Consider the following 12,139-nt stretch of genomic DNA (forward strand, 5'->3'; position numbering starts at 1 on the left):
AAGGAATATCTTAAAGAAACATCCTGGACAATGAATTGTGAAAAGAGTTGAATAGCCTACAAGATCCCCGATTTTTGTTATTTGGTATTTGAACTGCGAAGTTTCCAAAACAAAATATGTTTGGATGAAATAACTGAAATAAAGAATAGTAAATTAATACTGCCCAATACTCGTGTAAGTAACCGTTCTAAATGACTCATATTATAATTATTTCAATTTGTTCTCGTATCTTAGTTCAGTTCACGATATCGGTGAGGGTGATGGCTTTTTGACGATCCTTTGAGGTAGAAGATACGGATCAGAGCATGGAGATAAGTCTTATTATTTATAATTTACTTTCAGTCCATATTGTGCAATTTATCGCGTTGGAGTGAAAGATGTTATAGATCGTACACAAAAACGAAAGTAAGTTAAACTAAAACTGATGAAGGTTAAAAGTGTAAACAAAGATAAAGTTGAAAGTGTAAACAAGAGCCAATCCAATACCAACATTGAGCTTGATTCGGGATAATCTGCTTACGTACCTTGATTACGACTATAAAATACCCTTTGGTGTATTTCAATAGAGTGTAGTTTTAAATTAATAAACATATAATATCCTGTCGTATCATCGAACTCCAAAAAGAATTCTTGCGAAGTACTGAGACATACAGACAAACAGAAATATGATGTATTTAGACAATACCTAGTTTAACACCCACGACGCAGTTAAATATGATTTAATGATATTTGATTGGCATTATTTGGAGCAATCAGCGCCTACCAAACATTCTACCAAAGTCGTTGTAGATAACGTATATTATAATTCTGAATTCCAGTATCAGATTAGATATTACCATTCATGAAAATTAAGAACATAAATATGTCAGACGATAATTTGGTTATTGAAACCCACCTCAAACAATTTAATTGTGGATTCTGGTGGTAGTAGGGTGTTCAGTATCTAATACATTAAATAGATTACCAAGATAAGGGCGGTAGTAAGTGAGAACGTACGTCAAATTAAATCCGAATATGGCAATGATGTATGGTAAAATTATGTTGGACCCGCGATTAAGAAAGAAAATGACTATTCTTTCACCCGTGAAGCCAATAATATAATTAATCTTGACGATTCCAATTTCGAAGAGTTTCACTGTTTAAATTAATACGTGGTTGAGTTTCTTTTTCAATATTTACTAGATATGTACATACGAAACTAATGCGTTGTAAGTACCTAATATTGAATGTACGCCTGGGACATGGATTTAAGAAAATGATAACCCACATTTGCTTTATTTTTTGTATGTAACGCGTTAAAAAAATATGAATGCGAGTAATTTGAATATTATATTTTCTCTCTAATAAAGATTTCTGATGGTTTCGATGGCATAACAATATATTCAAATTGAATTTCGAGGCAGCTATATAGCAAAAAATCTGGATCATTTCATCTCCTTTTGATAAAAGCAAAGTAATTTTTGAAAACTTTCAATAATTTACATACAACTAATGTGAAAAATTAATAATGCTTCTAAATGTTCTTGATTTTAGGTCTCTTCTGTTAGTTTTTTTAATAATTTTTGAAAGATTGTTAAAAAAATCGAAACCTCAATTTTTTATCAATCTTTTTAAAAATTGTAAATTTTGTAAAATTGTAAAATTGTGAAAAAAAAACGAATTTTGAAACAGAAGAGACCTAAAATCAAGGATACATTTGAATACATTAATATATCAAAAATTCTAAGAAATAAGAAATAAAAAATTATTTTAACAATATTGTCTATTAAAGTGTGAATTATATATTTTATCAGTGAGATGCCTCTAAAGCTGGCAAGTTTATTGATATTTGTATATGTTATACTGTATTTCTTGCTTGTTTAACAGAGAATAGAATTTCTTCCCCTAGAAAACGAGTCCTACCACCTTATTGCTCAACCGAGCTAAGCGGTTATTTGAAAAAAATTTTCTTGTTATCCAAATTTATTTTCCATTTATATTGATATACAGTTTGATAAGAATCCCAAACTTGTTATATTGTACTGTCATAAAAAATATCTAAACACATGCCTCCCAAACTTCTACAAATAATTACTTCCAGTTTATTCCTTGTGGTAGTTTCTACGTTAATCTTACAAGAACCTTGAACTTGTTAAGGTCGTCCACCTCATCGTATTACGTCGGATGGTCATTCAAACTATACAGTTTCATACATGCTAGTATATTGAAAATAATGTTAGGGCATTAGTTAATTTTGAACTACGAGTTAGATGGAGAATGTTTTCAATATAAATTTCTACACGGGGTGCAATTTAGGAACTTTTTAAGAATCGAATAAATACGTGAATTTTATTTTCAAGTGTGGCTTCAGTGACTTAAATATGAAGACGTATTTTTCGCACACTTTCTGCAATTTTGAATTCGAATTCCAATAGTTAGGGCAAAATTTAAAGAAATTGTGCAAAAATGTCAATTAAGCTCAGATTTTTGACAGAAAACTAATTTGAACAATAGTATTATCATTACAAAGTTTGCCGGTGCTGGTGTTATTTTTTACAAACATTATTTGAATATTTTCTATTTGAAGTGGAACCATCTACATATGAAATCTGAAAACCATTACAAAAGAGAAATAGAACATAAAAGCTCCTTAATTCCCAAAGTAGTTTATAAACAACAGCTTCTGGAGTACATAAATACAAACTACCTTATAATAAGGAGCGAATAGTTCAATATATATGGTCCACAAAAAAGTGTATATACCACGGAAATAATGAAATATGTATTTCAAAATAACACTGATTGCTTGAAAGCAGATATTACAGTTCGTGGAATACAACAACAAAATCAATACAAAGATCGAAATAAATATTTCTAAAAGGTGACAAAATGATTGAATATGCCTCTAAAGAAAACAAAGAATAAACCTTTTAATCCTTTGTTTGATGTTTCTCCTTCTATTATGAATACGAGTAGTGATTTAGCCAATTGCCCCGATTTTTCAGAACGCTTATGAGTTTTGATTATAACTTGGACATAGCCTGTCGCAAGATATGTTTTGACTAAAACTAGATTGGAGATATTTTGATTTAGAAGACAATGAAATAGAATCATTGACATGTGAACTTGGTCTTATAAACGTTGAAACGGAACATGAAACAAATACGATTCTTTATGGGCAGGATAGTGGAAGAGTTAATGAATCTTTTAATGATTCACGTCTATAGCAGTAGTTATTCTTAATAGAAGCGGTAATATTTTCAATGGTAAAACTGTAAACAATACTACAGGATGGTGCTATCGAAGAAAATCTTACAAATGGAATTGATTATACCTATGATATTTTTTGTGGATTAGCAGAACAAGTTAAGACATCAATAAAAATTAAAAATGATATCAATGGAAATGTCAAACAAGATGAAATATTGTTCCAAGTCTGGATAATGATAGAATGTCGAAAGAATATAGACCAAACTTTGAACTAATTGGGCCTCCACCATTAAAAAAAGGATATCTCCATCCGATCTTGATTCGGAATTTTCTGATATTTCTACTCCATATATTGATGAATTTGACTAACGTAGTAGAGCAGCATGCTAGTCAATTTTCGGAAATGACAGAGAGGTGTTTGGAAACAGATTGAATTGAATAAACAATGTTGTTTATGGAATTCAAAATAATGTTGTAGATGAAAATAAACATATAGAAAATCACACCTGTAAAATGAAATTATTTGCGCGGAGCCACTTACTCTTCCAGCTATGTTTATTAAAATAGGAGTCTAATAATAATAATGGATCTCAGTACAGTCCAGTTATAAATCTAGAGTGCTATTTTTTTACGGAAACTAGAGCACTATTCCAAAAAATGATCATGCAGCTTGATTCCTCTTCTAATACGTCTAACGGTAACCTCCACATATCCTAGAAGATCATGTGATGTTTCTAAATTGTTGACTCCTATGTCCAAATAGGTTCTCCTTCAATTTGTGAAAGTCCATATATCGAAGAAAAACAGTGAACCAAAACAATGATCAGTGTATAATCATTACGTGAACATCCTGGAAGAAACGGGGCACGGCATCGTTATTGGTCAATATCAGAGGCACCATATTATACCACAAATAAAAAGCCGTGTGGAAGGGGCCTTATACCGCAGTGCTGCAATAGCAGCTAGATCAGGTGTTGTGCAGGGACAGCATTCGGCATCGTATTATCGTTCTAAAGTGAGATTATTTATATTTGTCTATTGCGAATTTTTCTTAAATATGTCTGATACGGATACAGCTGATGAAGTTTTTGACATTAGCTATACTCCGCTAGAGAAGAGCTTAAGAGATTCATTTTATCGCAAACGAAAAACAGTAATGCAGGAAAATGATAACAAAACTGTTAATGACGTTAATTCCAAAACGGTAAATATTTCGGAAGTATCTTCTTCAAATGTCTACCGAATCGTGCGTGAGAACAGTGGCCGACCCAAAAAAGTATCCAAGTATACAAGAAAAATTATTAACAAATCAATTCATGATTTCGACAGAAGTGCAATCAGAAGAATTGTGAATTTCTTCTTTCAAAATGAGTTACCTACAGTGGATAGAGTTCTGAGAGAAGTTTACGATGAAAGGACTTACCGGATTTTGAAAGATTAACATTTTCTAATTTGTGAAAAGAAATGGGATTTTCATACAAAAAACATGGGTAAAAGCTGGACATACTAAAGAGAAGGTTTAGGTGCACTCTTCCATACAATGCTTAAGTCATGCTTTGTCGGATGGACTTTTCACCGTATAAAAATACCAAGGTAGGTAGGTAATATTTCAAAAAACTATTCTATATGTTTTTATTCAGTGTCACTTGTTTGAGTATGTATGTGTGTAATCGAATCTATTTTTATTTAAAGATGTCATCTGAAATTTTATTCGAATGAAAGCTTGTTTTTGAAGAGATTTTTTACTTTTATTTATTATTGGGTTGACTTAGTTATTTCCCACATTCATTACAATCCAAGTGAGTTCCATTAATAGCATATTTTATGTTTGGTTGTAGGCGTACCTGGTTTTATAGGAAAAATTTGATTTTAGAGAAAGCACAGAGGCTAATAATTTGTCACATGTAGTGCCAGAAATTTTATGGGTATTTGTGTAGAAAAACTGAAGACTATCACGAAGGAATAGACAGGATCTCTTTCGAAAAATTGGTTTTCGACAGTGGAAACTCAATGTCAATGTAAATAAGAAAATTGGTTTATTAAGGTAAAAAAAATGAGGTTTATATTTTAATGTTTCAATACACATATTTGTAAATTTTTAAATGAATGTGTTCCATATTTTGGCTGTCCATTCTGTATCAGTTCCAAACTTCACGTTTACATCGTATGTTTTTGTAATAATAATTGTGCATAATTATTTATAATTTATATTATTAATCTGCTGTATGAAATCGCAAATTATTTCTTAAATGCGGTCGTGTTACATGCTCGACTTTAAAGTTTTCAACTCTGATCACGTGCACTATGCGTAAATATGTTTTGATGCACCATTTTTTTTTTCGATATAAGTAACAGAAAGCTTCCATTCTAGCAAGACTGGCCCAAGGAAGAAATGCTGGAATTAACTTCTGTAACATGTGTTTTGTTAATATTTTCTTTGTTGCGGCTTGAATTGATATTATTTATTCATAGACACATTGTTACAACTATACATTAGGAAAATCACATATTCATAGACAAATTGTTACAACTATACATTAGGGAAATCACACTGTAACTTAGGTGGTCGGTTGGTAGCACTGATCCATGTATGACAGTTGACTTTGGAAATATTATTTGAATCTGAAAGTTTTTTAAGTTAGATGAGAACTGTAAACAGAATGTCGGCTGAAGAACTTCCAATTACACCACCAGAATTGTGGGACGTGACTTCTACCGCCATAAATAATTTACCTCCTGTCCATATTTCATGACTACATTTACTTTTTCTAAAAACTCATTATAATTTATGATATCTCAAAAATATATGTAATAACCTCACACATGACCGAATAATACATCGTACAGTCAGCTGTCAAAATTAAATTGTTATTCAGGGGCACCAACCCACTACAGAAAATTACGAAACAGAGAAACACTGTTTAATAATCAATCAATCATCTATCAGAAGAAAACAATGAACATCACTCAATACATCACGTGTTCTAAGCATGCAATAAAATTTGTATATTCTATGCTATGTGTCAATTATACTTGTATGTTAATAAAATTCACTTTTTTGATGGTATTGATGAAATTTCAATCTCTTTTCTAAATATTGATATATCTGTTCTATGGAAACAGCGAAATTATTACAAGGAATGTCATATATAGTATTTTATTTCTGGTTAAGTTTGATAAATAGAATTTTTGATGATATGGCTTATGACTAATTATTGTGTAATTCCCGGTACACGTTAGTGAGGAAATGCCCCATCAATTTGTTTATAGAAATCATTCCCAATTTCATATTATTGGTATATGATTCAATCCCATATTCATTAGGAATTTTCATATTTGAGTTTTGTCTATAAAATCCCATATATTTTTAGCAAAGTTTTATTTTGTTATGAAAAGTTTTTCAAATAAAGATAAGACAAAAAGAGTTTTTCTACTTGATACTTCTGGTCGGAGGGAAATGTCATGTTTATGCAGTTTTGATAAAGCCATGAACTTGATTCCACCTGCCATCTATAATTTTAACCTTGAACTTACATTCTTACCTGTTCCCACTTCTTTCAACTCATGAACATTGATCGCTTCTCGGCGAGGATCGAGAAGAAATTCTAGTGTACCACCTGGATGGCCAGATGGCGATACATGCATCATAAGACCGGGATAAATGAAGCCCATGTTCCATCTCATATTCCGTTTTGAAAAAACATAACTGACCGTGTCCATTATGCTTCTGAAAATATTTTGAAATAATTACCATATGATTTGTATAAAAATTATATAAAAATTCTTGATTTAATTGAATCATTCCATTCAAAATAGAAGTAATATAGTTAAATATTTAGCAAAATTTAATATTTTTATAGAATATATTCAAAAACATGTTCATTACTAGCTAGATCACCAATATTACTAATTTTTGTTGATCGTTTACAGCACACCAAATAGAAGTTTTTGTTCAGTTTTAAGGAAATTTTCCAAAAAATTTACTACAATATGAATTTTTGGAACATGTATTCAAAAGAAAACTAACTCGAATTTGTTTCTAGAATAAAAACAATATAATACGTTGATAAAGAACTACTTGTTGCTTTTCATTGGTATAGAAAATTTAACTTTTACTCAGTACCCGTCACTTTATTGCTCTACAATGTTAAATATTGATTAACGTTGCTTATATGCGATACAAACAAATATGAATATTCACGCAAACTTGAAAATTTCTTTAAAATTCAAATATCTCTTTGTGCGTACATCTCTCTAAATAAATGAAATGTTAAAGAGGTGACTAAATATTTAATTTCCATAAAAATATAAACGTTATATAAAAGGCAATATAATTCAGTAATATGCAACAAATTTGCAACGTATTTTTTAGCTATTTTTCTAAAACTATTCACTCAATATTGAAAAATAATTACCGTAATACTTTAAAAGGGGCGCCTTAACTGAGGAAGCAAATAAGTTGAGAAGGTAAAATCTAGAACACTTATCAAGTTGTAGACGTTCTAAAAGATTTACAACTAATTTACCGAATTAAATTTTATCCATATGGCTTCGTGATAGCTAGTCATAAATAACTAGAGATGCCATCTTCTTCACATGAAGGTTCAAACGACTTCTTACAGTGATATTTTTTATATAGAATAGTTTTAAACTTGTGGCCTCGGTTTTCAGTTTTAGAAGTGAATGTTTAAATCATCGCCGACTAGCCAATTTCGCCGTCAAAGTTGAACAAAAACGTCATCTATTTCTCCTAGAAGAAGAAGAAGGAAAACTAGGATGAACTAAAATTTAGTTAGTAGAGGTGATTATGAGGAATGCTTTTGATCCATGTTATGATTGAAGAAAGTGGTTGTTCTCATGGGCTTTATTGTTTGGTATTGTTTCACAATCATCTTTTCCATATTTTGGCTAGTGCAACATCAACATCAGCGTTGAGATAGACTGGATCATTTATTTATATGTTAAAGTAGTTGTGAACAAAATCAGCGTTGTGAGTTATTACTTTGATCAATTGATTATCTGGTTGTTGCTAATGAAGATGGCAACACATCTAATGCTTCTTTTAAAGTATCACATATAATCCAATAACATATATAGATCTTGGAAACGCAATACATACTAGTTGATGTGATTTGAGACTAGAAAGATTAACCAGGACATCAGTGAACGTATATATCCTTGTCATGTCATATCGTCATGTGGAAACTTTTTGTTTAGAAGTTTTAGCTGAATATATTTCAGGTAAAAAGCGTCCTCTATCAGATACAAACTCAAACTGGAAAGCTATTAGAACCGGAAGTACTAGGGACTTAAATTATTTTATGCTAAAACAGTTATTTATGCATATTACAAATACAATTATTAAACAAAGTTAGTTCCATATACTGGTTATTTTCGATATTGTAGCCTAATCTAATGTTCTTGGGCTAATTTTACATTAGATTAGAAACATTAGCCCTCAAAAATATATACAATTGAAGAAACAAGTAGAACACCGCATAAGAGAGGCAAAATAATGAAGGATGAAAGAGAGCTGTCGTAAAATGGAAGAATTGAACAATAAATATAATTATTTCATTCTACATAAAAAACTGGAGGAATTAACTGGAAATATAATAAAAAACATACCAATCATTACAAAGAACACCGAATGAGAGATCCGTTTGACAGGAGATGACAAAAAACGGACTTAGGAGGTTACATCAAGCGCCTATTTGCAGCAGAGCTAGATGATGCGGGATAAGAATATGAACAGAAGGGAGAGCTGTGTATTCTTAAGTCAAAAATGGAGCATGCCATAAAAATCTCGACAACCAGAAAAGCAGCCGGACCTGACAACATTCCAATAGAATGCTTGAAGGCTTTCGACGATAGGAACTATAAAACAGGGAAAATTCCAAAAGACTGGCTTGAATCAGTATTCATTCCATTGCCTAAAAAGAATAACCCTAACTCCTGTGACAAATATCGGATGACTAGTTTGCAGAGAATATCACAGAAATGTATATGTCTGTTTCATTGATTTCCAGAAGATCTTTGATAAAGTCCAACACGATGAACTTTTGGAGAATTTAACAACTATTAACTCAAATCCAAACGATATACGATATTAATCAAAAAGATATATTACAATCAAACTGCAGTGGTATGGTGCGTGTGGAGGACATGGAGTCAGACGAAATCAAAATTCAAAAGGGAGTTCGTCAAGGCTAAGTTCTTTCTCCACAACTATTAAATCTATATTCATAGATCGTATTTGAGAAAGTGCTGGAGGGGAGACATGACAGAAGAGACACGAGGGGATAAACATCGGAGGAACATTAATCAACAACTCAAGATTTGCCGATGATACTGCTATATTGGCTGAGAGTAAAGAAGATCTCCAAATCCTACTAGAGAGGATCAACCGAGAATGTGAAGAAGTAGGACTCACTATAAATATTGAGAAAACCAAATTCATGGTTATAAGTAAAAACCAAAATATTAATATAAACCCTATTCTGCTACTGTATGGAAAACAAATAGAATGTGTGCTGAAATATAAGTATCTTGGTTTAGACTTAAACGCTCAACTGGACCCAGACGAATAAATCAAGATCAAAATTGAAATGGCTCGAAAGGCATTTGTCAAGTATTCCTCAATGTTTGCAAACAGAAATCTAAACCTTCACGTCAGAATAGGATTCATGGAATATTATATGTGGTCAGTACTGCTGTACGGAGTGGAAACCTGGACCTTGAAAGCTCAAATTGAAACACTTGAAGCATAGACGCATCCTAAAGATACCTTGGGCTGACAGAATCACCAACTAGGAACTACCAAGATTTATTGGTCGCAAAAGAAAGCTGATCACAATTATTAAGATGAGAAAAACATCTTACATAGGACAAATCTTATGCAACGACAAATACCTACTGCTACAGAACATAATGCTGGCTTCGTAACATGAGAGAATGTTGAAATTTCAGCGTCGGAGAATTTTTTCATATTGCGAGGAACAGAGACGCATTTAAAAACTTTGTCGCCAACCTTCAATGAGAAGACGGCATGAAAAGAAGAAGATTCAAAGACACATAGGACTTGAATTTCCACTGTCATAAATAATAAGCAGCCAGTGACTATCCAAGTTATTACAAAAAAAAATTGTTTCAAAATATATCAATGAGAACATACGTTCACTATTTTTCTTGAAATCGAATTTAGTTATGCGAAAAAACACTAACAAAATTAGAAAAGAAATATGTGAATATACAATACTAGACAGGACCTTGCTACCGCTAATCATCACCTAGTTTACTGGTAAACGGTGGTGGTCATTACAATTAAAGTGACACGAGACTTTCACAGTCGCCGAAGACTATATAGATTATAATATTAATGAAAACCAGAGGTAGTGAAGAATATTTTGCGTATTCCATTAAAGTTTTTAATAGGGGATTATTCCAGTCGTGCTATAAACCTAATACTCCGTCGAGGTTTGGGATGAGAATTAAGTACTGTACACACTCTACTATACATTTAAATTGACATATTCAAACTGGCAGAATCACAATTTTTCAAATAACTGATCCAATTTCCACTTTATAGCAGTCTCTAATTACTACAATAAAGTTATGCAAAAGTTTCTTTTCGTTAAGTAATTATAGAAACAATGTTGCATAAATTCAGAGCACATAGTGACAATATTCCCGTAGCATAACTTAAGCAATAATTATCACTTTTCACTTGAATAATCAAATGCTTATTCAGACATATATAGTAGGCCATTTTGTATTGCGATAGATTCAAAGAAAGTGATCAATTAAAATCATTGAATCTAATTTATATGAATTATTATTGCTTTGATATAATCTTCGTTAGATTCGGCTTCAATTATCTTGTTTCTAATGGACTGAATATCTCTCGAATGAAGCTGCATTTTTTCTACATATCTTTCAAGCCTTTTTATTTTTCTTTCGAACATCGTTAAATAATTATTTGTATTCTTGAACTTTCCTAAACTTTTCACCCTGTCGAAGCTTGTTGAACTTACTTTTTGTTTGTTTTTACACTTGAGTTATCGTTGATTTGAGAAAGATCCTATTTGGCTCCACATATTTTAACGGAAGTTGGTTCTTACATAAATCATTAGCCATATAGAGATGGGAATCACGTTTTTGTCTTGTGTATATCAAGTTCTATGAACTTGATAACTCTATAGATGCTTTTTTGATTTTGAAGTTTATTTCCACAAAAATAACTAAAACCGCATAAAAAATTGTGGGTTAAACAGTCCGCTACTTCGCAAACAATACTGACTTGTTCTAGAACATCTTGTCGTTTCCATTGTAATTTTGTACAGTTTGGAGCACCAACAAGTAGAGATGGAAAAAAGGAAACCTCCAAAACAAGTGATTTGAAAACATCAACCGCTTCTTCAGGCATAGAGAAACATTGATTCTGCGATTTATTTTTGATATGAATGAAAAAGAAGAAATCAGTGTGTGCCAAACAAGCACTGTACGGCGGATGATTCATCAATTCGATGTTTTGACTGTTCAAAAAGGTTTTTGTTTGAACTGAGTGTGAGAGCTTGCATTGTCCTCGTGGAGCATGATTCGTTTGCTATGGTTAGTTTTCCAAATTCTTTGAACTGGCAAACAAATACTGGTGTACCATTCAGAATTGATCGTGTTTCGTTGCTCTAATGGAACAGTTATTTCGAAAACACACGCGACCAATCGCTTCGAAGTGTAAACGACTTTTATTGGATTCAGATCTTGTTGAAAGACCTATGCAGTCGATTATTATCTGTCTTGATCTTATTAACGTCTTTTGACTCACCGCGATTGAATTTGAAGCAAGTATACCTCAATATAATTGTATGGACGATCTTGTACGATCAGTTCACGCACAACATCGATGTTTTCTCTCGAAGCGAGTTGAACGGCACATTGCTGTTAGTTTAAT

At 31.8% G+C, this 12,139-nt stretch overlaps 1 protein-coding gene across 1 annotated transcript in view; it reads right to left on the minus strand.

Annotated features, from left to right (window-relative positions):
• LOC130444693 (uncharacterized) overlaps positions 1–12,139 on the minus strand; it is a 29,062-nt gene that overhangs the window by 1,942 nt on the left and 14,981 nt on the right. The window contains exon 2 of the mRNA XM_056779970.1: positions 6,732–6,916. Within this exon, the coding sequence (XP_056635948.1) occupies positions 6,732–6,916 (185 nt within the window). The remainder of the gene's footprint in view (positions 1–6,731; positions 6,917–12,139) is intronic.

Source organism: Diorhabda sublineata, chromosome 5, assembly GCF_026230105.1.
Source record: "Diorhabda sublineata isolate icDioSubl1.1 chromosome 5, icDioSubl1.1, whole genome shotgun sequence".
Taxonomy (NCBI): domain Eukaryota; kingdom Metazoa; phylum Arthropoda; class Insecta; order Coleoptera; family Chrysomelidae; genus Diorhabda; species Diorhabda sublineata.